The sequence below is a fragment of the Callorhinus ursinus genome, unplaced genomic scaffold, assembly GCF_003265705.2.
Source record: "Callorhinus ursinus isolate GAN/ISIS: 27379988/994484 unplaced genomic scaffold, GSC_fseal_2.0 scaffold6, whole genome shotgun sequence".
Lineage (NCBI taxonomy): Eukaryota > Metazoa > Chordata > Mammalia > Carnivora > Otariidae > Callorhinus > Callorhinus ursinus.
Window position 1 is genome coordinate 42,515,874 of NW_027397068.1, and position 12,511 is coordinate 42,528,384.

A 12,511-nucleotide genomic window follows, 5' to 3' on the forward strand; every position below is an offset into this window, starting at 1 on the left:
TAAGCAGCCGGAACTGTCTGTTCCATGGTACATGTCCTCTCACACTGCCAAGAGAGGGGAAGATTGACAGTTTGCCTACGAACTAAGTTTAAGCACTACTTGTTCGATTCCTGGACCCAACTGAGTTAGGGAGCCAGAGGACCTTAGAGGTTCCTACCATGGCTCTTCTGGAACCCTAACCCCTAGGGCAGGGGTCAGCTTACCTTCTGTGTCCATCTCAAATCTGTGCTTGGAATTGAAGCTAGCTACCCCCCCCCCCGCAAGATTGATTTATTTATTTGAGAGAGAGCGTGGGCATACGAGTGGGGGAGGGGCAGAGGGAGAGACCCTCAAGCAGACTCTCCTGCTGATTGCGGAGCCTGGGGCGGGCCTCAACTCACCAGTTCAGGGCAGATCACGACCTGAACTGAAACCAAGAGTCTGTCGCTTAACCAAGGGTGCCCATGGAGGCGCCCCCCTGCTGCTACTTCTTGATGTAGACAGTTGTTCTAGGACTTTGACTGAAAGTACATGGGCCACATGTAAGCATACATATCTACTAGCAGAAATAAATGACAGTGTTTACCCCCCTTCAATGACCTGCTTAACATTATTGTACTGAGTCTACCGATAGTCTCATAGGTTGCTGATGTCTGCATAGAACTGACACAGTCTTTCTGAGGGATAATTAGTAGTTTTCAAAATGTTCACGCCCTTGACTCTGGAATCCAGTGTATAGGAAATCATCAAGATTTTGCCTAATGATTTTACTAGGAGATGTTCACTGTAGCTTCCCAGTAAACAGGGTAAGTTATCAATCATACATGAGACAAAATACTGCATAAACATCAAAAATATGTAAATGTGGCTGGGTTTTTAGACATAAAGGATCTTCATGAATCCTGTTGAATAAATCAAGTTCACAACAGTAAGTGCATATAAATATATGCAAGAAAATGTATACATATGCATAGAAGAAATAATCAGAAAGGATGGACCAAAATGATAATTATTTCTGGGTAGTGTGATTAACAGTCATTTTAATTAATAAGGGATAATTTTATTTTTCTATCTTCTACAATGAACAGGTGTTGCTCATGAAAAAGAAGATTATTTATTTATTTAAGATTTTATTTATTTATCTGACACAGAGGGAGACAGCGAGAGCAGGAACACAAGCAGGGGGAGTGAGAAAGATAGAAACAGGCTTCCTACTGAGTGGGGAGCCCGATGTGGGGCTCAATCCCAGGACCCTGGGATCATGACCTGAGCTTTACGAAGGCAGACGCTTAATGACTGAGCCACCCAGGCACCCCGAAAAAGAAAATTATTTAGCATTGAAACTGGCCTCTGGAGTAGATAGATGGGGCAAGAATCTGATGAACTTGGACCAGCAAGAGGCTGCTGTCATTGATGTGTGTTGGTGTATCAGCAGTGACACAAGGGGCTGACGGTACACTGTTAATTCAGACAAAAGGATGTAGGTACAAGGGACTCAAGAGTGGGGTCAGCTTGAGAAGAACTTTGCAGATTGGTTCATATTTTTATTCTCTTTACCTAAAATGTCCTGATATTGTAGGATAATTATTTACCTTTCATTTTGACTTTAGATAAACTCTATTTTTAATTGTTTTCTCAAATAATAATATATATACAAAAGAATATTTACAAAGTTTAAAGTGTAGAAAATACTCATACCCGAAAATCCAGTGTCCCGGAAACGGAGCATTACCATTAGCCCTATAGAGATCCTTTGTTAAGTTCCCTGTCCCCATCTACACCCACTCCACCTCAGAGAAAACCCTGGCCCTGAAATATTTTTATCGTAGTCTTGCTTTTCTTTATAATTTTATTTCTAAACAATACTTTATTTAGTTTTGCATGTTTTTGGTCTTCATATGGCTGAGATTATATTTTATTATTCTTTTGCAACTTATGTTTTTCACTCAGTGTTTTGTTTCTGAGTTTTATCCATGTAGGGTGTAGCTTACTCACTTCACTGCTGTCAGTCGTGCTGGTGTAAATGCATCACAGTATACTATGTGCCTTCTCTGTTTATGGACTTTTGCATGATCCACAGGTTTTGCTACCATGAAAGTTCTTATTGATAACCTCTGGTGCTCATATATGAGTGTCTCAGGTATATACATAGGTGTAGAATTGCTGGATGGTAGGGTGTGTGAACTTCCTAGATCATGTTAAGTTATTTCCCAAGTTATTTGTCTGTCTTTATATTCTTGCCAGCAGAGTATGAGAGTTTCCGTGCTCCACGTAGTCATCAACATTTGATAATGTCAGACTCTGAACTTTTTACTAATCCAGTGGATGTGAAATGATTTAATTTGTATTTCCCTAAACATCAGTGAGGTTGAGCATATTTTCTTGGGTAACCCTTTGTGATTTCTTCCTATGGCAAATCTGTTTTGGGTCTTCGGGGCCATGTTTCTGTTGGGTTATTTCCATTTTTTAGCCTGGTTTGTAAGAATTCTGTTTATGCTGGGAACTCATCTTTTGCTAGTTATACAGATGGGAAAGACCTTCTTCCATTTAGTGGCTTGTCTTTTAATTTCCATATAGTGTGTGTGATGAAGAATCATTTGTCATTTTATTCACCCTTTCTTTTATGATTTGCCTTTTTTTGTGTCTTGTTAAGAAGTCCCTTCCTACCTAGAGGTTCATAAACCCTACTGTCTTCTAAAGTGCTTATAATTTGATCTTTGTGAATCATGTGAAGGTGTCCAATTTTATTTTTTCTACATGGATAACTATTTGTCCAGGGACAGCTTACTAAAAGATCTTCCTTTCCCCACAGATTTATAAATGCCAGCTCCGTCATAGCTCATGTCCTAAGTGAAGCTTCCATATATGTGGGGGCCTGTTTGCTCAATCCTTCAGAGAACATACATGTTTGAGGTATCCAGATGCCAGGGGGCTCTACTAGGGAACATCAGTTTTTTCGACCAAAAGGCATTTTTCTCACAGAACAAGTTAGAAGTGGTGCTGTTCCGGGGTCATCGTGCGGCACAGTGATGTCCTCAAGAAGCCAAGCGCTTCCCTGTTTCCCTCCACCAGCATCAGTTTGTCTCTGATGTCTCCCCACAGCTGCTGCTGATGCTCTAGGTTTCGAATCCACACGATTTCCACGTCCAAAGTGGAAAAAAGTCACAGTGCTGTCTTATCTCCAGCTTCTTTTGGGCCACCCACGTAGTGTGCATTCAAGTTGCTGGTTCACACAGTCCCGCTCAGGGTGAGGAGTCTCAGCGGGTTCATTTTGCCATCCATCCAGTGCTGAGTGTCAAGGCTGCTTGCCTCCCAGATGCCTGTGGGCAGCGATGGTACTAATTTCCAGGTCACCTTCCTCTCAGGGTGCAGTCCTGTGGGGATGCAGATCCCCTCTCCTCCTTGGGTGGCCCTAGGCTTTGTCCTCTGCCCCCTGCCCCCCCAGGGGACAGTGAACACCGAAGCTGGAATTCGTCTGGGTGGTAAATGTGGAACTAAGGAAAACTTCTTTTGTTTACACCTCTGGCTTCCCACTTTGATGTAGTTCCTTTGGCTTCTTAGTATTCTTTACTTTCTTGGCAGCTCATTACACATTTAGAAAGATTTTTTTTTTCTGGAATTTTTGGTGGTTTTTTATTTCATTTATTTATTTTTTAAAGATCCCATTCATTTATTTGAGAGAGAGAGAGCACACACACGAGCTGGGTGTGGGGGGCAGAGGGAGAGGGAGAAGCAGGCTCCCCACTGAGCAGGGAGCCCGACATGGGGCTTGATCCCAGGGCCCCGAGATCATGACCCAAGCTGAAGGCAGGTGCCCAACTGACTGAGCCCCCAGGCGCCCCAGGAATTTTTAAATTGTTTTTTAGCAGGAGGGTCTGTCAGTGTATCTAGTTTATCTCCAGACTGTGGAGACACAAGTTGGCTAAATTCATTTTTTTTTAATTGCATTATGTTTTGTCCCTCTTGCCCAAAGGTTTGTTGGAGACAGAAGCATTGCAAGGACGAGATGATGACACAGTAGCCAGTGCCGACTTCTCTAGCATGCTGTCTGAGGAGGAAAGAGAAGAATTAAAAGCAGAACTAGTTCAGGTATGTTTGGTCATCTTACTGTTGTTCTGTCTGTCTCAGGATCTTAGAGTTAGTGTTAGTTTTGTCTAAGTCCCATGTTATAATTATGTTGTTTTTCATGTATTTATTTATTTATTGAGAGAGCGCCAGCAGGGGTGGGGAGCGGGGCAGGGTGGGGGGAGAGAGAATCTTAAGCAGGCTCCACAACCCAGCATGGAGCTCCACGTGGGGCTCGATGTCATGACCCTGAGATCATGACTTGAGCTGAAATCAGGAGTCGGATGCTTAACCGACTGGGCCACCCGGGCGCCCCTGTTGTCTTTCATTTAATAAAATTTAATAAATGATTATTGTAAGGTAATTCATTTTTTTCTAGGATGTTTTTGTAATTCTAGTTGTCTATTATCCACTGGTTGTAGTAGAAAAAGGAATAACTATGTTGCTTAAGCAACAATGACAATTAGCTGTAAATATGCACCTCTTCTTTTTAATTTCACAATATTATGGGAATCGTAATCACTTACAGACCTGATGAATTCTTCCAAGACCTTGCTGTAAGTACAGGTGCAAAAGCTCCTTTTTAAGAGCAGTTCTTGCTTCAGGTCAGCAACTTAGCTCAACAAATACTTTGTAGTGATTTATTTCTGTAATTAAAAAGTCAGTCATAGAAGAACCTAGACTTCTTAAGTTGTGTACTCGTTTGCCGAAGAATAAAGCTCTGGGGGCAGAAAGGAAAGCTCTGGTGAATTCAGGTTTCCTTAATTCTTGTGTAGTTTCCGTGGGCCTCTGGACTTAGAGGTGGGCAGGATGCCTGGCTCATCAGGAGTACAACTTTTGTTACAGCCAATTGCTTACAGCACCCACTAACCCTTAAACACTTTCCTAATGAGCGGTTACATTGTGGGAGGAAAGCAGTGGAGAAAGGGAGCTTTTCAAAGAGAAGAAGCAGTAGGGCCAGAGGGATGAGGCCCATATTCCTCCCCATTCTGTGTCCCTGGATCCGAGGGTCGGAAGCTCCTCCTGGTCCAGCCAGAAGCAGGGCTCTGGGCTCAGTTGCAGGCTGAGGACACAGCTTTGAGCTCCACTTCACCCTCACCATGCTTGGTCCGCTCCAGGCTCTTCAAGCTCTAATCCTCTGGCGGTGTTTGTTTAAGAGCTTATAATAATATTAAAGACTTTTTAGGTGCTTTCACAAAGCACACCCAAAAATAACTTCATTGTAAAATGAAAAAGCAGCTTGTTCTTCTGGTACAACAGAAATTATTTCAGTAAGCACAGTTCCTCAGATCAAATAGCCTGGTTCTTGAGCCCGGTCTGTCAGTGGCCACTGATCTAGAACCACCCAGTCGACTTCCAGTTGGCTGCACATGCCGGCACGCACCGACCGAAGTCAGCTATGGAGGAAAATGTCCTAGCTCCATGTTTTCTTACAGTCCGGAATTCTGGTTCATGACCAGCTTGTTCATGTCACTTGTGGTGTCCAAAAGTTATATTCCGCAGACTGGTGTCAGCTAACTGATTCTAAGCTAAAATTTAATTCCTTCACTGTTATAGTCCAAGTTTAAGTTTAGACAAAACCTCTGTAGCCGACCAACCTTCAAAAAATGCCTTGAGTTTTCTGGGTTCTAGGACTGCTCGGGTATACACACACACACATATATCAGTGTGTTTTTGTGTGCGTTCTTTATTTTCTAAACAGTCAACAGTGAGCGTGCATTACTTTTCTAATCAAGAAAAAGCGAGCCTTGGTTCTAAGTGGATGCTCCCGTAATATGAAAAACCAGTGCTGTTTCCAGAAATTCCTGTCGCACTTGGCCACATTACTAAGCTTCCAGCACATCTCATTACTAAGACTCTTGAGCCTGACTTCTGAAAGTAACACCAGACCCCGTTACTATGTTCAAGTTACCAGGATTCATGTTCTCATCCCTTAGAGTGCTTCCTCTCTCTTATTTCTGGATTCTTCAGAAATGAAGAAGTCCTGCATGTTGCGAGAGTGGCATCGTGACTCCCAGAGGAACATGCGCGCAGCTGTGTGCCCAAGGCCCAGTGAAAAGCAAAGGAAATGTATCTTTGCTGTTTTTTCTCTTCACATTTCCATTTCTTCTCCCTCCACCTCAGGCCACCTCTGCGTAATGCTCATCCTTTTCTTAAGTCTGCTTTCCCTGCCCTTCTGCAAATGCATGCTGCTGCTGCTGCTGTGTGTGTGTGTGTGTGTGTGTGCGCACATACACACGCTTGCTCACACAAGTGTGCATGCACACTCACATACCGACCCCAAACCAGGTTCTTTCAGATCACATATGCATTCAGATTAGCTCAGATGCTAGTGTTTCATTACAGCAAGGACACACAGGGAGCAATCTCTTCAGTCCCACAAGTGGCCCTCCAAAGACCAGAGACGGTTTTTAGATAGCCCAGCTTCCTCAGCTCTCCACAGACATTCTTCCTGGGCACCTGGTCGCAAGCAGCCCCTCTCTGTGCCTGACAGAAGATCCAACTCGATTCATTTGCCACTTGGATAACAGGACACCTCACAGGGCAGCCCAGGAGATTGCCTTTGAGTCAGGCGATCACTGGTGGCCATGACCAAAAGCAAGAGCTTTGAGTACGAGGACTTCTTATCTCTGACTCCCTTGCTTACAGGGGGTCTAGGAATGTGCCAACGATCCAGTCTCCTCCTCAATGTGCTCCTCTCCTTCCTGTCCTCAGATTCTCCCGCTGTCTCATGACTATGTTGGATCCCTCCCTCCTGCTTTATCCTGCACTATTTTGTTGCTTATATGCCCAAGAGGATGCCCTTATACTTTGGGCAAACTCATAACTGCACTCATCCACACAGCCAACATATTGTTGTGTGCTACTGAGTGCTGGCAACAGAAGATCCGTCCTTATGTCAGGAGACCTAAAATAAGCCAGTATCGTCCAAAAGGCTACATCTTAGATGAAGTTTACATTTTAAAAGAGGAATCTGTTATTAACACAATTTAGTCTTTAGTTTATTATTGTGATCATGTGGTATGTGTGTTTTTAAAAGTTTCTTCATTGTGAGGCCAGTATCACCTCTGATCTGCTGCAGTAGTCTGTGTATAGAAGGTATACAATTAGATTTATAATGAACTTGAATTATTTTATAGCTTAAAGAAATATTTACTTTTTTTAAGTTTATTTTTTTAGTAACCTCTACACCCAACTTGGGGCTCAAACCCCATGACCTTAAGATCAAGAGACACATGTTCTACCTTCTGAGCCAACCTCGTGCCCCAAAATATTTTCATTTTTGAATACCAGAGTTGAATATGCTTTCTTGCAAACCTTACCAATATATAAAGACATACTATTTTATTTCAGCTATTTGTTCTCACTAGCTCCTGACATCTTTTTTGAGGTCTTTACACATCTTTGTTTTTTTTTTCTCTCTCTCTCTTTTTTTATTTTAAGATTTTACTTATTTGAGAGAGAGAGAACACAAGCAGGAGGAGGGAAAGAGGGAGAGGCAGACTCCCTGCCAAGCAGGGAGCCCAACGCAGGGCTCCATCCCAAAACCCTGAGATCATGACCTGAGCCAAAGGCAGACGCTTAACAGACTGAGCCACCCAGGTGCCCCTCTCTCTCTCTGTCTTTGAATAAACTTACTCACTCTTTCTGTGCTGCTCCCATCCTATTCTACTTTTACTTCACTAAGCCTCATGTTACTCTTTGTATTCCATAACGTGCATGGGCTTTTGAAAAGGATGAAATGTTGGGATTAGTACTGTAAATTTATGATGATATAACCATCAAATACTGCCAGTGTCCTCTAGATAAAATGACTCAAGAAAAATAGGCATTAATAGGAGTAGGAAAAACACCAGGCAACATGATCAAGTAGGCAAAGCCAATTTTCAGGCTTCCTTCATCTCCCTTTGGGCTCTTCTCCCTTCCTTTGGCGTGTGATTCCCCAGGAAGAACACAGTACCCTCAAGCCACCTGTCTCGTAGACTTACAAAGAAGTGCCTTGGGCTCTGGGCCTCTCTCTCTTAGTTGCTTCCTTCAAGGCCTTCTTCATTCTTTCTGGACTCAGTAGTGAACAACTGAAGTGTTCATAACTAGTAATGTCTTATTGTAATATCCTTCTGTATCAGAGTCCTTCAGAGAAACAGAACCAATAGAGATTTTACAAGGAATTGGCTGATGTGATTATGGAGGCTGACAGTCACAGGATCTACAGTCAGCAAGCTGGAGACCCAGAGGAGCTGATGGTGTAGCTCCAGTCTGAAGGCCAGCAGGCGCGAGGCCTAAGAACAGCTGATATTACAGTTTAAATCTGAAGGAAGAAGAACAGTGTCCCAACTCAAATGCAGCCAGGCAAGAAGAGTCCCTATTTTTTTTTTTAAAAGATTTTATTTATTTATTTGACAGAGAGAGAGACACAGTGAGAGAAGGAACACAAGCAGGTGGAGTGGGAGAGGGAGAAAGCAGGCTTCCCGCGGAGCAGGGAACCCAATGTGGGGCTTGATCCCAGGATGCTGGGATCATGACCTGAGCCAAAGGCAGACACTAAACGACCGGGCCACCCAGGCGCCCCTAGAAGAGTTCCTATTAACTGAAGGAAGGTTTTGCCTTTTTGTTCTATTTAGACCTTCAACTGATTTGACGAGGCCCACCCACTTTGGGAAGACAATCTGCTCTACTCAGTCTACCAATCCAATTGTTAATCTTATGCAGGAACACCCTCCTGGGTACACGCAACACGATGTTTGACCAAATGGCTAGGCATTCTATGGCCCAGTCAAATTGACACATAAAAATAACCATTGCACTCTCTCAAGTAGTATCTGGATTTTAATCTTAGTGCTTAGGAGTCTTCGCCAAAGGCGTGATTAGCCAGGAGAGGAGGCTGGCCTTGAAGCAGTGGATGCAAGAGACCAAATGCTCTTACGCCTAAGCATTATACTGATGATTTAATAGTTTATGAAAGTATTTCTTTGTCCGGATATAAGTTAGATATTTTATGTAACCTAGCAGATAAAATCGGAGAGTAAATTTTCAATCTTCTAACATAAATTTCATTTTGAAGATAATTCATTAGCTAGTTCAGATTAATTTATAATTTTTTGCATTTTTTAGTGAGGTATAAAATTAACTATTTTAATATAAAATTAACTGTTTTAAAGTGAACAGTTCAGCAGCATTTAGTATACTTACAATGTTGTGTAACTACCACCTCTAGTTCCAAACTATTTTTAGCACACCAAGAAGAAACCCCATATTCGTTATGCAGTTGCTTCCCATTTCCCCTTCTGCATTCTGTATCTTTGGATTTACTATTCTGTATATTTCATATAATAGATGACCTTTCATGTCTGGCTTCTTTCACTTAGCCTAATGTTTTTGAGGTTCATCCACTTTGTAACATGTCTCAATACTCCCTTCCTTCTTATGGCTGAATACTCCATTTTTGTGTATACTGCAATTGTTTATCTGTTCATTCTTTGATGGGTATTTCAGCTGTTTTCACATCTGGCTATTGTGAATGGTGCTATTATGAGCATGTGTATACATGTATTTGTTTATATTCTTTGGGGAATATACCTGGGAGTGGAATTGTTGGGTCATATGGTAATTTTATGTTTAACTTTTTAAGACACTACCAGACTCTTTTACAAAAAAGAGGCTGAGCCATTTTCCATTCCTACCTGGCCATGTACATGGGTTCCAATTTTGCTACATCCTCCCACACTTGTTATGTGCATGCTAATTCGTATTTAAATAATCAAGTTTAAATATCTAATCTTAGGCATAAATATTGGTCATACAAGGAGATCTTCTTCTAGGGAGTCAAGAAACCAAAGAACCAGACTATCAGTTTATAATAAAGAAATGATTAATTTAAAATTAAAGGGGAAAGAGTATATTAAATATTTCAATTAAAGACTTATCTGCACTCTACCTCATCCCAAAAAGAATTTGATGTGGCTTACAGAGGTACTTATGATATCCGGTTTCCATACCACCTGCATCAGAGTAACTAGGAGCACTTGTTAAATAATGTATGTAGCCTGGCCCTACCAAATTGAAGATATCAGAATCTCAGGGCATTAAAAGGGGCATACATCTGGAATCTGCATTTTAAATATGCCCAATGAGTGACTTTTATGTAAACTGAAATTGAAAACCACTGGTGTAACTAGACCAAAAAATCTCTTTAGTCAAATGAGGGGTAGGCTCTCACCATGAGCATGGTGAGCGCTGTGAATTGTGCAAGACTGTTGAATCACAGATCTGTACTTCTGAAACAAATAATGCAACGTATGTTAAGAAAAAAGAAAAAGAAGAAGATAGCAGGAGGGGAAGAATGAAGGGGAGTAAGTCGGAGGGGGAGACGAACCATGAGAGACGATGGACTCTGAAAAACAAACTGAGGGTTCTAGAGGGGAGGAGGGTGGGGAGATGGGTTAGCCTGGTGATGGGTATTAAAGAGGGCATGTTCTGCATGGAGCACTAGGTGTTATGCACAAACAATGAATCATGGAACACTACATCAAAAACTAATGATGTAATGTATGGTGATTAACATAACAATAAAAAATTTACAAAAAATAAAATACTTGTGATTAAAGGCTTTGCTGTGGGGCAGAACTCTCTGTTCTGTGTAAAGAGATGTGGTTCTCATTTTCATTCTTGCAAGCTAATATAATTTAAGATTATGTGTTTTTTCAATTTCTGGATTTGCTTGCAGATTTTTTTGGCATATATTTAGATCACCGATAAATATACCAAAAGCTTCAAGAAATGTGTCTGAGCATTTCATTGAAATGATGAGAATTTCATTAAAAAACCTGAGAATAGACCCAACTGAGTAACCAAGTTCACGTTTCCATCATTAAAAGTCTATTCCTTACAAATGCTTTTTAATGTGTGCTTCCATGTTTAAAATGTTAAGGCATGGGACTTCATTGTTCTTTCTTTAGGTTGGTGTTTGGTAAATTGGTCACTTCAGTGTTTCTCTTCACTTTTGGGGGATCAAGGATTTCATTAGAAAACTATGAATCCCTTACCTCCCTCAAATAACTAATGAATCTCCTACTGCCCCCCCAATTTTGAGTAAATTTCTAGGGTCCCACAGATATGAGGTTGAGAATATCAAGATGTTTAAACCTCTTTCCTCTTCTCTACATCTGTAAGTTCTTTCTGCCAGGTAAAAGTTGTCCCATTATTTTTATTACACAGTGAAAACCACATTTATACCCAATGCATAAAAAAACCCCAAGACTCCCAATAATTTCAGTCACTCAAAACATATTATGTATGCAAAAGAAAGCAGAAAAGGTCTTTTTACAGAATAAAAGGCTGCTACAGAAAGAGAGCTAGAGATACAACCTTGAGAATTAGTAGGCCACAGATTAAACACAGGAAGACACATTGACAAAGGTGAAAGAGTGGAATGTGACGTGATAGCAAAAGAATAGAGGGTTTAATTTTACAGTAACTGTGTGTTCTCATTTAATGAGGAGACTAAAAGCATGACTGCCTTTAGCGGTCCCCAAGTAGACTCCTTTTGCAGCACTGAGTGTATGTCTGCATACTGAAGGCCTGCTCATCAAGAAAAGACAGTGCTGACTATAACATGTTTATGGAATGTGTAATTCATTTTAGGAAGATTTCTGTGAGCATTAGAAAACTGTCCCATAAACATAAGAAATGGATAATGATAGATTACTAGGACATTTGCTGATATTAAAAACTCCAAGAGATTGTTCTTTTCTACCGTGGTCTTTAAGATGCTTCCGACTTGGAATTATGCCTATGTTGCTTAAGTGATTATTTATGTCCGTGAAGCTTCACAACACTATTCCGATCTGTCCACCATTGGGGTAAAATCTTCCTTGCACTAGTAAAAAGGCAAAGGTACTTGTCTTTCTTGAGAGGCTCTTCTAGCAGCTGTATCTCTGGTAATCCAAGGAACACATTTGCATGATGACTGATGATGTTAGTGTAAATGTGGTTTGTGGTCAGAAGTAGAGCAATACTCTGAATGTAAATGAGACACAGCTGCCACATTTGTAAAAATAAGAAATCTAGTAAAAATGTCAGGCTTTTTATGACCCCTATGCATGTGGGATGCTACGGGAGTACTAACAGTTCTCTTCTGGCTTCACAAAGGAAGTCACAGTCATTTGTACTGTTCAGAAAATAACGATGTAAATTTAAGCAATCTTACCAGGGCAATACATTATAAAATATGACAACAGAATAAAATACAGTAATTGAAATCAAAGACTTCATGGAGTTTCAAATTGATTTTCATAGGTTATAGCAACACTCTCTAAAATCTGGGCTTTTTACAGAACTGCTTTGTTAGAAATTACATTTGCAAGAGCAATTTTTGGCATGTGACTTATTTTATAACTAAGTTTGTACCTTTTGACCTTCTTCACCCATTTCATCCACCCCTCCCCTCTGGCAATCACCAATCTTCTCT

General features: G+C 41.1%; 1 protein-coding gene across 6 annotated transcripts in view; it reads left to right on the forward strand.

The window, feature by feature from the left end:
* The window catches only part of TPD52L1 (TPD52 like 1), a 97,266-nt gene that overhangs the window by 59,075 nt on the left and 25,680 nt on the right, over window positions 1-12,511 (forward strand). For all 6 annotated transcript variants that reach the window (XM_073893869.1, XM_073893870.1, XM_025865162.2 and 3 more), the window contains exon 2: window positions 3,953-4,068. In XM_073893869.1, coding sequence (XP_073749970.1) covers window positions 3,953-4,068 — 116 coding nt within the window. The remainder of the gene's footprint in view (window positions 1-3,952; window positions 4,069-12,511) is intronic.